The sequence below is a fragment of the Oryctolagus cuniculus genome, chromosome 2, assembly GCF_964237555.1.
Source record: "Oryctolagus cuniculus chromosome 2, mOryCun1.1, whole genome shotgun sequence".
In the NCBI taxonomy this organism is placed as follows: domain Eukaryota; kingdom Metazoa; phylum Chordata; class Mammalia; order Lagomorpha; family Leporidae; genus Oryctolagus; species Oryctolagus cuniculus.
In genome coordinates, this window is record NC_091433.1 from 177,379,552 (window position 1) to 177,397,175 (window position 17,624).

Consider the following 17,624-nt stretch of genomic DNA (forward strand, 5'->3'; position numbering starts at 1 on the left):
AAGCCGGGAGCTCCCTCTGGGTCTCCCCGGTGGGTGGCAGGGTCCCAAGCACTTGGGCCACCATCGGCTGCCTCCCAGGGCGTGCCGCAGTAGGCTGCTGGTGAGAAGCAGACTTGAGCCAGGCACTGGGGTGTGGGATGCAGGCGGAGAACAGCTTTATTAGGAAATCATCGAGTTCCACCCAGGAACGACTCGGGGCGTGCGGGACATTCACGGGGGTGCACGCAGTCGGCTCCAGGTCATTCTCATGTTCTCATTTAGCTTGGGGAAGCCTCGTGTGGACGGTCTTTGCTGAGAGGCTGGGGAGGGAGGCAGCGACCCCCGGGACAGAGAGACCCGCTACAGAAGGGCAGGCCCGCCCGAGTTGTTGTGTCTCTGGCACCAAGACTCAGGTGGGGGAGCCCCTGGGGGTCAGGTGCCTGCTGGACGTGGGACCTTGTCTGCAGGGATTTGGGTGTGGGTAGCTGAGGAACACGGGAGCGCCGTGGACACACCCAGAGAGAAGCCAGCGCACGCATGCGCATGGCTGGCTCAGGCGGCAGGGGAAGCATCTGGCCAGTTCCAAACAGGAGGTCTTTGGGGGTCTACGGGTCAGCCAGGTGAGGATAGCTAGAAAGCTGCAGCCCCTTGCCGGGGTGTGGTGTGTGTGTGTGTGTGTGTAGTGTGTGTGGTGTGTGTGTGTGGTATGTGTGTATGTGGTGTGTGTTGTATGGATGTGTGTGGTGTGAGTGTGTGTGGTGTGTCTGGTGTGTGGTGTGTGTATGGTATGTGTGCGTGTGTGTGTAGTGTGTATGGTGTGTGTGTATGTGTGTGGTGTGAGTGTGTGTGTGTGGTGTGTGTATAGTGTGTGTGTGGTGTGGGTATGTGTGTGTGGTGTGCATGTGTGTGGGGTGTGTGGTGTGTATGTGTGTGGTGTGAATGTGTGGTGTGTGTGTGTGGTGTGTGTGTGTGGTGTGTGTGGTGTGTGTGGTGTGTGTGTGTGTGTGTCCTGGGGGCACAGGAGCGACCCTGTGTTTGCTGCCAGCCCAGGAGACCGAGCCCTGGAGCTGGGGGCAGGGGAGGCGTGCGTGCGGGCGTGCAGGCGTGCGTGCGGCGGGGAACACGCTGGCTCACGAGCCGCTCGCAGCCCAGTGGTGGATTTTGCTCCCGGGCCTGGCTGGCCGGCGGCGCAGTGATGAGTGGGCAGGAGTGCCGCGCAGGGCTCAGGCCCCGCAAGGAGGGACAAAGGCCTGAGGCCACGGGTGATGGTCAGTCGGGGTCCACCCTGGGGGACAGGCGCCACGCCGTGCCTTGAACAGGGCAAGTTTAACACAAGGAAGTCTTAGTCATGACAGAGGCTTGGCATCACGAGGGACTGGCTAGGAAGAAGGAAAAAGATCTCAGTGAGATTAGAGAAGTAATGATGAGAACAGCCACTGCCCCAGCGGCCCCCAGAGTGCCCAGGGAGGGGCCCCCGGGGCTGAGGTCCAGCCCTGGATGGACAGGTCTCAGCGTGCCCCCCGCCATGTGGCAGACAGTCGCTGCGGAGCCCTGTTGGTGGACTCTACTGGAAATCCATCCTCCTGGGTCCCAGGGGAAGTTACTCACAGGGAGGCACCGGCCCCCAGACTCCTGGTGATGCTGCTGGCACCCGCTCCCTGCTGTGGCCAGAGGCAGAGCCTGGCGTGCCCGCAGGAGCTGGGCCCTGGACAAGCTGCAGCCGCGCAGGGGCCGGGCACAGGGAAGAGACACACTGCAGGAGCCCTGCGCTGGGAGCCCCACCTGCTGCCGGGGAGAGTGCCCAGGCTGCGGGCCTGGCGCTGCACTGGTCGTGTGTGATGCAGGGGCCCTCCAAGAGAGCACCCCAGGTTTAGGGAGGAAATCGCCACCCTCCTGAAGTTTGTACAGTGCGCTTCACTCAGCAACTGGCTGGCAGAGGAAAAATACGTAGAGGGCCCGTCTGCATTTTCACAGAGCAAGCAATGAAGGGTGAATAAATTGATGGCTGGCACAGTTCACCCCTTTGGCTGCCCAGCCATCAGCTGCACACACCTGATCACGAAATGACGGGATGCCTACCCGTGAACTCGTGGTTACCTTTTTCCTCCAAAATATTTATTTATACTTATTGGAAAGGCAGAGAGAGAGAGAGAGAGAGAAGAGAGAGAATCTTCCAACCGCTGGTTCACTCCCCAAATGGCCTCAACAGGAGCTTCTTCTGGGTCTGCACATGGGTACAGGGGCACCCACTTCAAGCACTGGGACCCTCTTCCACTGCTTTCCCAGGCCATAGCAGGGAGCTGGATCGGAAGAGGAGCAGCCAGGACACAAACTGGTGCCCATATGGGATGCCGGCACTGCAGGTGGTGACTTAATCTGCTCCACCACAGCACGGGCCAAAGTTAGCTGATAATCTCACCTTTTTGCCCAATCTAGGAGTAAGCACTCATGTCAATCCCAAGTTATTATAATGCCTGAAATCCAGTCACGGTCGCCCTGAACATTCTGCTACCTAAAAATCAAATTATAAAGTTAGCAATCGGAAGAATGAGAGAGGAGAAAAAACAAAACAAAACACCAAGACAGTGGGAACCACATAAGCAAACAACCACACATCCATCAAGGAGGTCGAGAAATCGCAAAGCTGCCCCAGCCTCGCTTCCGCATTTGTCCGCAAGGCCCCGTTTGCCCTCTGCCTTCCCTCTCCCGTTACCCGGCCTGCATCTCCTCCACGCTAGCTGGGACCTCCGTGGGTCACGCTTCCTCCCCGAAGGATCCGGGTCCTCGCTTGTCCTGCTTTGCTTTGTTCCTGGAATTTTCCACTGACCCCGACTCTGGGGCACGGACATCTGACGAGGCACCAGAGACCGCCCTGGCTTCCACACGGTCCTCTTTGGCTTTGTGGCGCGTCGGCACCCAACTTCTCCTCCCCACTCACTTGGCGCAGCCAATGCTTTGGTGGCCGAGGGGTCTGAGGAAGCCGGTGGACGCCGTACCTTCCAGTAGGAGTGCTGTGCTGTCCCCTGGGAAGTGGGGCTCTGCAGGTCCGGGGCTGATGCCGACACATGGGGGAGGCGGCAAGGGCTCTGGCCGTGGCAGGTGCGGAGCATTGCTCAGAGAGGGTTGAAAAGAGAGAGATGACACAGGTGCGGCCGTGGGTCCCCTCCTCCAGGGACGAAAGACTCAGAGCCACCAGGGACTGCAGAGTGACCTGTCCAGTGGCTTTCTACCTGGCCACCCCGACTCCCGGGTCCCATGGCGCTCCTGTATGGAAGTCTGTGTGGGCTCATTTTGGCTCCTGGGAACAAGTTCAGCTCCTTCGCAGAGTCTGTTTGGGGCATAACCCTCCCCCTCCCCCCACCTCGGGGCTGTGCCGTGATAAGCACTGGGGTGAGCAGAGGCCTGGCTCCCACCCGGCCGGCATGGTGGCAGCAGGTGTGGTGTGATCATCGGTGCCCGTGCTGGGGGTGCCAGGACCTCGGGAGCCGTCCCCTGTGACTGCAGGGCTTTTGCAGGTGGCATGTGGGCCCGTCCCCGGGGACTTTGGGCCTTGAGGGGCAGCCGGTGGTTTGGGTGTGAGTGATGTCTATAGGCAGAGCAGTGGGATGACTGAGGCATCTCACTCAAATGTGCCACAAGAACTCCCCCCGCCATACCCACCTCTGTCGCAGGAGCCGGGACACCTGGGAGACCCAGGCTGCCTGCTGGCCCCCAGCTTGTGCCAGGCTGGGCACTTGTCACCACCTGGCAGGCGATAGGGCAGGTGGGGACCCCGGAGTTAGACAGACCTGGATTCCTAATCCTGTCCTGGGACCTTCCAGCTGTGCAACCTTGGCAAGCTAAGGAATCTCTCTGAGCCTCAGTTTCTTCTTCCGTAAAATGGGAATAACAATAAAACCTGCTTTGTATAATGGGATTGCTTTGGTGACAGTGTCTGGCACACGGTCGGTGCCTAGGACATCGAGCATTATGATTGCAATATTACAGTGCCCGCTTCCGGGAAGCCTAACCAGAAAAGGGAGACCGGAAGCCTTCTCTCTCTTATTTGAAGCTTTATGTATTTATTTACTTGAAGGCAGCGAGAGAGAGCGAGAGCACACTTCTATCTGCTGTTCACTCCCCAAGTCTCCACAACAGCCTGATTTGGCCAGGCTGAAGCCCAGAGCGTGGAACTCAGTCTGGGTCTCCCCTGTGGGTGGCGGGGACCCAAGTTCTTGAGCCGTCAGCTGCTGCCTCCTAGGGTGTGAGCAGGAAGCTGGGATTGGGAGTGGAGCTGGGACCCAAACCCAGGCACTGCCGCATGGGATGTGGGTGTCCCAAGTGGTGTCTGAACTACTGCGTCAGACGCCTGCCCTGAAACTTTATTTTCTGACCACGCTGCATCCAAGTTAACGTGTCTGGAGCAGCCACAGCCTGGCCGTGGGTGATTCTGAGGGGTGCAGGACCGTGGGCAGCTCCGTGGGAGACACTTGGATCGCATCTGCTGCCTCCACCACCCACGAGCTCTGGGACCTTGGGCGATCTCATCATCCTCTCTGTACTGTGTTTTTCTCATCTGGGGGTAAACATAGCAGCCACTTTGGGGCAGTCATTTGACAGAGCGGTTAGGATGCCACTGGGGAGGCCCAGTAGCACATTGGAGTATCTGGTTTGAGTGCCGGCTACTCTGCTTCTAATCCAGCTTCCTGCTGTGTGCACCCTAAGAGGCAGCAGCTGATGGCTCGAGTGCTTGGGCCCTGCCACCCACAGGGGAGACCCAGATGGAGTTGTAGGCTCCCGGCTTCTGCCTGACCCAGCTCTGGCTGTTGCAGGCATTTGGGGAGTGAATGAGCGGACGGATCTCTCTTCTCTCTGTGTCTCTTGCTGTCTCTCTGTCTCCCTGCCTTTCAAATAATGAAAATAAAATAGCCCCTGACTCCCGAGAGTTGGGTGGGCTGTAAGGATTGAGAAGATGCTCCGTGTGCCGGGCTGGCTGCTCGGGGGTGTGGTGAGCGCCAGGACTCGGCGCTGGTGCTGGCTGCCCGCGGGCGCCCCATGGATTCTGAGGAGGTGAAGGCTGCTGGCCGGGTGAGTCAGGGACAGATAATCCTGAAGGCTTATTGGGTGTTTTCCCTGTGCCAGCCACTCTTGTAAACATTTTTAATGCATCCCAATTTAAACCTCACAGCAGCCCGGGTGGTGAGTACTCTTCGTTCTCCCCATTTCACAGCTGAGGAGACTGAGGCATGGTTTGGGGTCAGATCCCAGAGCTGATGAGAAATAAGGCCGGGGGCAGGTGCTGTGGTATAGTGGGTTAAGCCACCGCTTGGGAAGCCCGAATCCCACCACAGAGTGCCTGGTTCGAGTCCTGCCTGCTCTGTTTCTGACCCAGCTGCCTGCTGATGTCCTGGGAAGACAGCAGGGGATGGCCCAGGTGCTTGGGCCCCTGCCACCAACTTGAGAGACAGATGGAGTTACCGGCTCCTGGCTTTGGCCTGGCCCAGCCGTGGCTGTTGTGGGCATTTGGGGAGTAAATCAGTGGGTGAAAGGAAGGAGGCCAGGATGGGACCCCATGCAGTCGGCCTCCCTGGGAGGACCACAGGAGGCTGAGACTGGCGTGTGAGTCAGGGCCGTGTCAGCCGCCAGTCATAGACTCAGGCCAGAGGAGTGTGTGAGACGCCCCGCCTGCAGGTGCAGCGGCTGTGAAGTCTGAGCCCTCTGCCTTTGATCTCAGGCAAGCCCGCCCCACGTGGCAGCTGCAAGACAGCAGCTCCACCTCGTCCCAGGCGTCCCAGGCCGGGCTCTGCTTGGCTCTGCCTGGGCACGTGCTCTGCACCTGGGGTGGGGGTGGAGCCACGAGCACAACCAAACCCAGGTCTGCCTGGGGGAAGGGCAGGGGACCTGGGATGGAGGGGCGGGGCCCCTCGGTGATGCCTGGGGGTGTTTGGGGTGCAGCAAGGCTTTGGGTTTGTGGACACTGAGGGTTCGGCTCTGGAAGGAGACAGTTCTACACGAGCCCTGTTGGGATGGGTCCGTCAGGGGACCTCGCAGCTGGCACTGGCTGTGGGGGGTTGTGCCCAGGAGCTGGGGGCTGAGCAGCCAGGGGCATGGCTCTGGGACTGTGGTGGCAGGGATGGCCCTGATGATGGCTGGGAGGTGCTGGACCTGTGGGTCTTTGGGCCTAGGGGGCGCTAATGAGGCGGCGGGGGCCCGTGGCCGGGGTTATGGAAGGTGCAGGTGCAGAGCCTGGGCTGGCCTGGATGGAAATGATGTATTTGGAGGATGACACGTTTGGTGAGGCTGGGGGAGCAGTGGGGAGGGAGGCGGTGTCGATGGTGGCAGTTCTGGGCGCCGGGCTCTCAGAGCAGCTGCCCTGGACTCACACAGGAGGCCCCCAGGCAGACACCAGCCCTGATGCACGAGGGACGTGCGCCTCTTAATAAGGCCGCCCCCTTTCTCCTTCTCAATGTTTATTTACTCGTTTTATTTAATTTATTTGAGTGACAGAGGAAAACAGAGATCATCCATCCACTTGTTCACTCCCCGACCCAGATGCTCACAAGAGCCAGCGCTGAGCCAGGGCAAAGTCAGAGGCAGGAGCCCCACCTGGGTCTCCCGCGAGAGTGGCAGGGGCCCAAGCACTTGCTCCTCTTAGGTGAATCAGCGAGGAGCAGGGTCAGAGCGGAGGAGGCGGCAGGCCTGGGTCCCGGAGGCGTCAGTGTAGAATGCAGATGTCCCAGGCAGCGGCTTCACCCGCAGCACCACCGTGCGTGTCCCACCCACATTCTGTCTCCTTCATTCTTATTACTCACGGTTGCCTACGCACATAACTTAAGTCAAACGGGACTGAAATCTCACAAAACACCCTTGTTCCTGACTGCTCCTCTCTTCCCGGTCTCAGAGGCAGCCACCCTCCTTCCTTCCGCCGTTTCTTCTGGCAAGTTCACGTCCGTGTTTCTGAGTGATGTGCGTCCACGCTGCACTGATGCCCCTATGCCGAAGTCCTCCATTGGTTTCCTAGTTAGCAGGCCTCGTCCACGGCCAACCTTTCGACTCCCCAGCCACCCTCCTTGGTAGTTTTTGTGGCAGGGGCGCTATCAACAAAACTTGCAGGGTTCTTCCGGGGTGTCCTGTGCATCTGTCAGTGTGCGTATGCGTGTGCTTGCAGCAGGCAGTGGTGAGCTCCCAGGCAGGGAGTCCTACTCCCCTGACCCTGTGAACGTGTGAGGTTACGTGGCAAAAGGGACCCTGCAGGTGTGACTACGCTGAGGACCCTGGGCTGGATGGGAGATTTATCCTGGGTGAGCTGGGTGGGTCCAGTGGAACCACCAGGGTCCTTAGAAGTGAAAGGTGGGGGCAGGCACTTGGCAGAGTGACTTAGGTCACCTCCTGGGATGCCCACGTCCCGTGCTGGTGGACCTGGTGCAAGTCCCAGCTGCTGCACTTCTGATCCAGCCTCCCGCCCATGCACAGCCTGGGAAGCAGCTGGTGATGGCTCAAGTACTGGTGTCCCTGTCACTCCCACCTTGGGGTCATCCTCCAAGACGAGTGCCCACCGATATCCGACATCAATCAGTTCTTGGGTTTGTATGGCGGAGTGTGGCGGTGAGTGATACCCGGATCTGTCGGGTCCAGTGGCAGAGGGCGTGGCGACAACAGCACCGGACACTCTGGGGACCAGGCTGCCGTCATGTTCTCTTTCCACTGTCCTCCTGAGACTCCCTGCTCCTCTGTCCCGGTCTCAGGGGACACCTCGCTGAGACAGAGCCCGAGAGACCTTGTGCGTCTGAAAGTGTCTTGACTCCCCCAGTTGACGACGGCGTGGCTGGGCCAAGAGCACTCCAGGTCGGGACTGGTGTAGGTGTGGGTGCCCGGCGGTCTGCTGGCAGGACTGGTGCTGAGCAGTCTGAGGCTGCGCTGGCTCGGTGCTCTCGGACCCACTTCCCTCCCCTGGACACAGCAGCGTTCAGTCTCACACACGGTGCCTTCCCGTGTGTCTACTTGGACTGCCATCTTAAAAAAAATAAATTTCCAGCAACAGAGAGACAGAGATTTCCGCCAGTTGGTTCACTCCCCTGGCTGAGCCAGGCCAAAGTCAGGGGCCAGGAACTCCATCCGGGTCCTCCCATGTGGATGCCAGGGGCCCAAGTCCTTGAGCCATCATCTGCTGCCCTCCCAGGCACATGAGCAGGAAGCTGGATCAGAAGCAGAGCAACCAGGACTCGAACCGGTGCACTGATGGGGGATACAGGGGTCCCAAGCAGAAACTCAGCCCGCTGCCCACAATGCCAGCCCCTGCCAGCATTCTTGGGCCCCGCTGCGGAAGAGCCCGAGGCACTCACAGTGGGCGAGTCAGCTTCGTGCCCTTGGCTTTGATGTGTCACCACTCTCCCCTGTGCCACTTGGCTGTGTGCAAAATGTCCTTGGTTTATGCCCTCCAGAGAACAGGAATAAGCCTTCAGACTCGGGGGATTTTGCTGCTTTCGTTCCGTCTCTTGATTTTCACACCTGCACCCTCTTCACCCCTAGTCCCAGAGCAGCTGACGCTGTCACGTCCAGGACTCTGTTACAAATAGGTGTTCATACCCCTGCCTCAAATGTGGTGGTCCCAGGGCTGCTTTGCAGTTCTCCAGATCTGGATAGTGGAATCTCTTGTCTTGTGAATTTACATCTTCTTTAAAAAAAAAAAAAATCCTGGGTAGGTATTTGGCATAGCTGTTAAATGCCTGCACCTCATCTCAGAGTGCCTGGGTTTGAGTCCTGCCTTAGCTCCCTATTCCAGCAACTTGGTAATGTGCATCCTAGGAGACCATGCTGCTGGCTCGGGGACTTGGGTCTCTGCCACCCACACAGGGGACCCGGATCGAGGTTCCAGATCCTGGCTTTGGACCAGGCCCAACGCCCGCTGTGGTGGGCACTTGGGAAGTGAAGCAGCGAACGGGAGCTCTCTCTGTCCACCTCTCTGTGTCTGTCTCTCTGCTTCTCTGCCTTTTGGAAGAATAAAAAGCAGTAAGTAAAAAAAGTGCGGAATACATCTGTTCAGGGTTGCGTGTGGAAGGCAGTGGAACCTGGTGTGTATTCAGACAGCCCAATCCCTTTCCGTAATAGCTTGGTGGTCCATGTAGTAGTAGCGACACCCACACACTCGGATTCCCTAAGAGACGTCCCTGTTGCCGTGAGCCACGTTATTCATGGTCACCGTGGGCACGGTGGTCGTGGAGGCAGGGATCCTAGCGGAGGTGTTTGGTGGCAATTGGGTTCTGGGGACAGCTGGAGTAGCAGGGCGGTGCTGCGTAATGGATGCTGGCTGCCGTGTGGGGACCTAGGGCCCGGGAGCAGCCCACGCCCGGCGCCCAGGCCGCCTGAGAGGAGGCAGCTTGTCCAGGCGGGGGTGGGGTGGGGTGGGGATTGTGCTGTGCCGAGCCCGGGGACCTTGGACATGAAGGGGGCCCCCAGGGTGCTGCAGTACGTGGCCTGCCATGCTGGATGGTTCTAGATGACGCCGGTGGGCTTGAGGCCCGCCTGCTGCCTGGGGTGGTCCATGGGGCAGCACAGGGGACCGGGGGGCGGCTCAGGTCAGCTGTGTTAATGTGAGGGCGGTTTCTGCCGCTCAGACGTCAGGCTCTCGAGTGGCGCAGAAGCGAATGAGGAAGCGTCTCTTTCCGTTCCTTTCCGGGGCCTGCCTCCGGGGTCAGTGCCCGTGATGTCCTGCTGTCCCCGCGGAGGCCCCGGCTTCTCCCGACGGGCAGTGCTGCTGGGGGCACAGGTGCCGTCTGCCTGTCTCCCGGGCAGCGTTGAGACAAACTCTGCTTCCTTCCTTCATGCCTGGGTCTCGCATTCTCCATTCTGGGGCCCCAGCCTTGTCCGGCCACACCTCCGGCCTCATTGCCCGTGGGTATCCAACAGCTGGGCAGGTCCACCACTCCCATCTGACGGATGGGAACTGAGGCCAGGGAGACCTGGGCGTGTGACGGGGGTCCGTGTCCTTCCCCCGCCTCTCTGCCTCTCTCAGCCTCTGTATCTTCCGAAGGCTTTGTTGGGGGTGGGGAGTACCGAGGGCATCGCTGGCTGCCGGGGTGCTGCTGGCTCCCGGGCCCTGTTGCCGTACGAGTTGGGTGTGAGTAGCTTCCCGAGAGCCCAACCCCAGAGCTGTAGAATCAGAGAAACCTGGGTTCAAGTCCTAACCGGCCGGGGCCTCAGGTGCAGCCGGGAGCTAGGATTGGTGCCGTGGGAGCTCTGCCCGGTGTCTGCCGGGGACTCCTCCCACGGTGCCCTCTGGGAGCAAGGCCTGAGTGTGGGGAAATGAGGTGCGGTATACCTGGACTTCCTGCGGCTGAGCTGGGGTGGAGGGGGCAGGGGGCCCTCGCCCTGTCTGGGCCCTTCCTGTTCTGGCCCCTACAAGGCCCCTCCCAGCTCCAGCCTTCTCCCACTTCTCCCAGGGCAAGGCTGGGATTTGGGCACCCACCCCCTGCAGGGACTGCCCCCCCTCTCCCCCCGGGAGAGCCAAGCTTGTGCCTGTGCCGCCTCCGGTTCCTGGTTTTCCAGGGAGCTCTGGCTGGAGGGGGATGGGAGGAGAAGCCCAGGAGGGAGGGGAGCCGGGGGAGCAGCAGGGGAACTGCAAGGGGAAGGGTGTGGGTGGCCCTGATCCAGCTGGCCTCCCACTTTCCCCTGGCTGCCAAGCCCCTCCCGGGCAGGCCTGGCGCTCTCCCTGGGGCTGGGGGGCTGGGGAGCTCTGCGCCGTTAGTGCAGGGGGGCTGAGGCACCAGCACCCCCTCCCCACCCTCACCCCCCTCATCCTGGGCGCCCAGCTGTGGCCCGTGGCCCTGGCTTTGTTACTGGGCTGGCTTCAGGCCCACACCTGACCTAGGGAGGTTGCCGAGCCCCCTGGGTTCGGAGGGTCCACCGAAGCCCACCAGCTCTGGCTCGGCGTGGCCGTGGCGGAGCCCGTGGCCTCTCCCCTCCAGGGCGTCCCCTAGAGAGCTGAGCCCCGGACCGGGGCCGTGAGCCTGGCTGCGGCCTGAGCTCAGATCTCAGCGCTGTGTGGGCCCCGGCGCTGGTCCTGAAGTGAGGTGACACTCATTTCACTACATCCTGTGACCGCCGCTCACTTCCTCCACGTGGCGCCCGCGGTGTGGGGGTGGGGGTCGGGTGAGGACAGACTGGAAGGAAAATGTAGCCGGGGGCCGGGGGCCTCTGGGGGAGGCTGGGATTTCCCAGGGGCTGGCTGGGGTGGGAGGGAGGGTGCGGGAAGCACAGACGCACACGGCGGCGGCGACGGCGGCGGCGGGGGCGAGAAGGGAGGAGGCGCCCAGCGCGGCAACGCGGCAGCGGGGCTCTGTGGGGGCCCTGAGGGAGCCTGGCCGTGCCACGCCGCCAGAGCCTGCCTCGGCTTCCCCAGTCTCTGGGGCACTGGTGAGGCCGGGAGATGGGGTGAGGCCAGAGGCCCGAGGCCTCACAAGCCAGGCGTGGCCCTGGGCTGGGGACGGGTGGGGGCGGGGGTGGGCGCCCTGCCCTGCTCACCCGCCTCCCATCTCCCGCAGGTGGAGCCTTCCGAAGCCAGAACCCACCAGCACCGAGGCAGCGTTCGCCAGCGGGCCCAAGGCCGGGACCTATGTTCACACTTTAACCCCCGCCCGCCGAGACCACGATAACTCCTTCCTCGAAGCCCGACAGCCCCCCAGCCCCGCGCGCCCCCGGCCTGCCTCCTGCCACCCAGCTGCCCGCCATGCCCTCCAGCGGCCCCGGGGACACCAGCAGCTCCGCTCCGGAGCGGGACGAGGACCGAAAGGTGAGCGGCGGGCTCCGCGGGTCGGGGGACAGCTGGGGCGTGCTGAGCTCCGAGCACCCCGCGCAGCAGGGTGGCGTCCCGGTGGTGGTGATGGGGACACTGAGGCCGGGAACGGTTCCACGCTGGAGGTGGAGCAGGAGGTTGAGCCCTGGGTGGTGGTGTGGCCACCCATCCCTGGCTTCCACAGGAGGTGGCGCGAAGCCCACCCTGCCACTCATGGGGTGATGGTGGGGGTGTGCCGGAGAGGTGGTGGCTTCTGGCCTGGGAGCTGTTTTCAGAGTTGTGAGCCCTCCACCCTAATGCCAAGAAGCAAGCTGGGCCTACACCAGTTAGAGGGGCTCACGCCACACAGGTGGGAAGCCCCCCTGGGCGCTACAGGCTGCCTCGGGACCTTGTGGGGCCTGGTGCATCCACAGGACAGGTTCCCCAGAGCCCTCAGCACTGTGACTCGGCACCCCTGCCCACATGATGGTGTCTGTGGGTCCCCGGCTCTTGGGGCTGCTGTGCCCGCGCCCCCATAGCTCCTTCCTCTGCCTGGCGTGGTAGGGGCTGGTGACGCCTGCTGGGGTCTGGGAGCCGCAGAGGGGCCGCTCACGGCTGCAGCAGTTTTGTTTGTGGAATGCGGGGTTGGCAGCAGCTGTGGGGCTCCTGCGCTCTCTGGAGCCCGGTACTGCCTGCAGGAGGCCAGCGGAGCTCTGAGACCTGCTCATACGTGCTCAGTCCCTTCCTGCCCCTCCCCGCCCATCCTCAGAGGTGTTTCTGTTTTCTGAGGGGTTCCCTCCTGTTGTTCCACTTGTCTTTGGAGACAAAAGGGGCAAGTACAGTGGCCCAGCTCTACAGCTGAGGGCGCTGAGCCCAGCCTGTCGGCAGTGGGTCTAGACGGGAGCCTCTTCTGCATGCTGGCTATGGGTCCTGTGCACGCGCACACACACACACACACACACACACACACACACACACCCTCGTGCCCACAGAGCACAGGGACACACACACACACACACACACACACCCTCGTGCCCACAGAGCCCAGTGACACACACACACACACACACACACACACCCTCATGCCCACAGAGCCCAGGGACACACACACACACACCCTCGTGCCCACAGAGCCCAGGGACACACACACACACACCCTCGTGCCCACAGAGCCCAGGGACACACACACACACACACACACACACCCTCGTGCCCACAGAGCACAGGGACACACACACACCTTCGTGCCCACAGAGCCCAGGGACACACACACACACACACACACACCCTCGTGCCCACAGAGCCCAGGGACACACACACACACACACACACCCTCATGCCCATAGAGCCCAGGGACACACCCACACACACACCCTCGTGCCCACAGAGCCCAGGGACACACACACACACACCCTCATGCCCACAGAGCCCAGGGACACACACACACACACACACACACCCTCATGCCCACAGAGCACAGGGACACACACACACACACACACGCCCTCATGCCCATAGAGCCCAGGGACACACCCACACACACACCCTCGTGCCCAGAGAGCCCAGGGACACACACACGCACACACACACCCTCATGCCCACAGAGCCCAGGGACACACACACACACCCTCGTGCCCACAGAGCCCAGGGACACACACACACACACACACACACACACCCTCATGCCCACAGAGCCCAGGGACATACACACACACACATATCCGTGCCCACAGAGCCCAGGGATACACACACACACACACACACACCCTCATGCCCACAGAGCCCAGGGACACAGACATACACACACACACACACCCTCGTGCCCACAGAGCCCAGGGACACACACACACACCTTCATGCCCAGAGAGCCCAGGGACACACACACCCTCATGCCCACAGAGCGCAGGGACACACACACACATACACACACCCTCATGCCCACAGAGCCTAGGGACACACACACACACACACACCCTCGTGCCCACAGAGCCCAGGGACACACACAGACACACACACACACCCTCATGTCCAGCGACTTGCCTGTCCAGCCTGCAGCCATGGAGCCGGGCGGCCCACAGCCACCTGTGCCCATTGTGGTCGCCATGGCTGGTGCTGGTTCCCTGCTCTGGTTGGGCCTGGCTCTGTTCCTCTGTTGAATTTTTTTTTAAGGAATTTTTTTTTTATTTGGCAGGTAGACAGGTTGACAGGCAGTGAGAGAGAGACAGAGACAGGTCTTCCTTCCGTTGGTTCACCCCCTAAATGGCCGCTATGGCCGGCACTGCGCTGATCTGAAGCCAGGAGCCAGGTGCTTCTCCTGGTCTCCCAAGCGGGTGCAGGGCCCAAGGACCTGGGCCATCCTCCACTGCCCTCCCGGGCCACAGCAGAGAGCTGGACTGGAAGAGGAGCAAACGGGACTAGAACTCAGCGCCCATATGGGATGCCGGCACCACAGGTGGAGGATTAACCACGTGAGCCATGGCGCCAGCCGAATTAAGTGACCCGGAGCCTCCCCCTGCCCAGGCCGGATGTGCAGACAGCTCTAGAGCCAGGCGCTTGCTGGGTGGGGGGGATGGTGGCAGGTAGCTGGCTCCACCGCCTTGTGTCACTCCTGGCCCCCTCCCATGGACAAGCCAGGCCCACAATATCGAGGGGTTCAGGATGGGGATGGGGAGCTGGCCGAGGAGTCAGAAGGCTCAGGTCCCAGGCCAGAGGATGCCACTCACTGGAGATGTGACTTCAGGCCATCTGGGCTTGTGTTTGCTCAGCTGGAAACTGGGGATAGAAACTCTAGCCCTGCCTGTTTTACGGGGCGGTTGTGGAAGTCAGATGAGGTCATGGGCATGGAAGTACCCTGCAGACAGCAAAGTCTGGTCCAATTATGAAGGATTACGACTGCTATTATTATCTACCCATAGTAACTGCTCTGGCTCGAGCAGCAACACACGCCCAGCCACAGATCCCCCGGGCCGATAGAGCGAGTGCGTGGTGGTGAGCTGCCGGGCCTCAAGCCCACGCCCACGCCGCGCATGCCGGCTCACCTGGCACACCTCCCTGGCACCTCCGGGCTGGCTCCATCAGCGCCAGGGAGCTGCCCCGGGGAGGGCGGTCAGAGTCTCCGGCAGCCACCATGGCCGCCTGTGAATGCCAGGCCCCGGGGAAGCTGCAGAGGGGGAGGCACAGGCTTGGTCTGCAGCCCGCGGAGCATGGCAGAGGCGCCACAGGCACCGGGCACAAAGGAACTGTTTGGTGAGCCTGAGGGAAGGGGTGTGGCCGCCTGCTGGCCCCTTTGCCGCCTGGCCCCATACGCCCTTCCAGCCTCCTTGCCACGCCTCCAGGCACCTTTCACTCCAGTTCTTCCTGGAGCTGCCAGGCCTTTGTGTGTGGGTTTCCTCTGCCCGGAGTAGGCCCTCTCCCTAATGCTCCCTCTTCTCTGGCCCGAGTCCTGCCTCGGGCCGCCCTGCATTACTCCCCACAGCAGCTGCACCTGGGAAGACCATCAGGCTACAAAGGCCGGACTGCTGGGTGGGAAACTCTGGGGAGGAGGGGGCTGGGCCCTGCAGTGGCACAGAGCAGGTGCTCATCCTATGGAGAGAAAGGCAGGGAAAGCAAGGGTGGGTGCGACCCTGCTGGCGGGGTCCAGGTCCTGCAGGCAGGTGCAGAGCTCTGGGCGGTGGCGGCCTGGCCGTGTAGTCTCATGGGGGTGTGCGCCCCCGCCCGGCAACCACACGATGGGAAGGGTGGGGGCTGTTGGGGGGGCAAGGGGGAGACAGCCCTGACTGTGGTCAGGTGAGCTGGTCAGTGGGGTTCAGAGGGAGGGGACAGGCCTTGCTGGAGACAGTGGGGAGGAGAGCAGCAGGGAGGCCAGGAGCTTAGAGGGGATGTGCAGGTTGTGGGGGGTGGCCCTTGGCGGGCAGAGGGAGCGGGCAAGGCGACCGTGGACGTTCCAGGGGCCTCTGCTGCAGGTTCGAGTGTGCTGTGTTAGACCGGAAGTCGGGATGGCCAGAGAGAGCCTTGCCCCGCCCTGGGTGGACTTGGGGGCACCTCACTTCCTGTAGGCTGTCGCACACGCAAGCCGGCGTGCGGGCTGTGTGCACGTGCAGTGGAGACCCTGCCGTGGACGCGCTGCTGCTTGCCACTCCTGCCGCCTCTCCCCTCCCTCCCTCTCTTGCTCCAGACTTGGACACCTGAGTAGCACGCAGGAGGGCTGCGCCGTCTACTGGGTGAACCAAGTCACCATCCCTGGAGGAGCTAGTGAGAGAGTAGGGGCAGGAAGATAGAGATGGGGGGCCCAGCCCCCCACCCCGAGGAGGAAGGGGCCTCTTGAGCAGCCCCCGATTACACCCTGTCCTGCTGTGTAGCAGAAGGGCAGTGTGTGTGTGCGAGGATTGGTTCTGGGGAGCACAGCCACATGTACACATATGTGTATACGTGTATACATGTGCAGGCGTGTGAGCGCACATACATGGCCAGTGCTGCCCCTCGAAGTCCAGCCCAGAGGCCTGGCAAGCACTGATTTCGCTCGGGCTCTGAGGGTCTCCCTGCCCTGGGACGAAAGCTCAAGAGCATCCTTGGGCAGGTCCCTGCCAGCCCCGGGCTCTGCGTTCTTGCTGACGCACGGGTCTGTGGGCCCCTCCTGGGCATACTCCGCCTTTGTGACCCCCCAGTGCCCCGACGCCATCGCTGAGGCTGGCTCTGGGCTTCAGGTGGTCACTTCACTTAGAGGAAAAGCCACTTGCCCCCTGCTGGTCAGGAGCACGGGTCATGGCCGTGTGTCTTGCACTCCGTGGAGGTGACCCGATGCTTGGGTCTCCCGCGGCAGGTGTGTGATGTACCGCAGCGCCCACACGTGAGCCGCCCAGGACCTAGGTTTTGTGCTTAAGTTAGGCATGATTGTATGTCAAGTTTAATTAAGCTTGCGGTCAGCACAGTCCCGGGCGGGGCCGGCTGCACTCTGGAAATAGAGCCGTATTTCAATCTGGCCTCTGCCACGTGACTCGGCGTCTGGGCGGCACGACTGCCTCCGCCTGATGGGTCATTCTGGGGGTCGCTCTGTGTGTTCACCTGTGTGTTGCTTCCCTGTCACTCCCTCACTTGCCTGCCTGCACCTTTGTGGGTTAGGGCCAGTGAGGCCCCACATGGCATGGGAGGTAAGCACCAGGGGTTATTTACTTATTTTTTGCTTTTAAAATATTCATTTATTTATTTAAAAGGCAGAGTGGTGGAGAAAGGGGGAGAGAGAGAGAGAGAGAGAGAGAAAGAGATATCTTCTATCCACTGGGTCACTCCCCTACTGAATGCGATGGCCCTGATCTGTCCAGGCTGAAGACAGGAGCCTGGAGCTTCCTCCAGGTCTCCCTTGTGGGTGCAGGAGCCCAAGCACTCAGGCCATCTTCCACTGCTTTCCCAGGCTGTTAGCAGGGAGCTGGATCTGGAGCAGAGCAGCCCGGATTCGAACCAGCACTCAGATACAGGATGCAGGAAGTGCATGCAATGGCTTAACCCACTGCACCACTTTGCCTGCCCCACTGAGAGCCCACTGAGAGCCCAGCGTGTGAGGGAAACTTCTCTCTCTCTCCTGTTCTGCAGGCACAGGAGGCCTGAGGTCCTGTCACCTGTTGACAGAAGCAACACAGAAGCAAATGGCAGTGAGATCTACCTCTGGATGGGGGACCATTGTTATGTTCTGGGGGCCAGGAGAGCGGCTGCCGCTGGGGGGCGCTCTCCTGCCCTACATGTCAGGATGAGCCCAGCGCGGGTGAGGGGCGGGTCCCCCAGGGCCAGGGTCGGAAAGGCAGAGCAGGGAGCTGGAGCTGCTGTCCCAGGACACCTGGGAGGTGGGCTGGAGGCCTGCAGAGAGCCACAGAGCATCCTCCCATGTCACGTGGGGACGGCGTGG

The 17,624-nt window shown here is 61.5% G+C and overlaps 1 protein-coding gene across 4 annotated transcripts in view; it reads left to right on the forward strand.

The window, feature by feature from the left end:
* Positions 1 to 17,624, forward strand: part of DNMT3A (DNA methyltransferase 3 alpha) — a 92,818-nt gene that overhangs the window by 13,995 nt on the left and 61,199 nt on the right. For 3 of the 4 annotated variants that reach the window (XM_070069735.1, XM_051840839.2, XM_051840833.2), the window contains exon 2: positions 11,499 to 11,746. In XM_070069735.1, coding sequence (XP_069925836.1) covers positions 11,684 to 11,746 — 63 coding nt within the window. In that variant the 5' untranslated portion in view covers positions 11,499 to 11,683. Of the gene's footprint in view, positions 1 to 11,246; positions 11,371 to 11,498; positions 11,747 to 17,624 lie in introns of those variants that run through there. The other variant, XM_051840847.2, reaches the window with a different exon arrangement.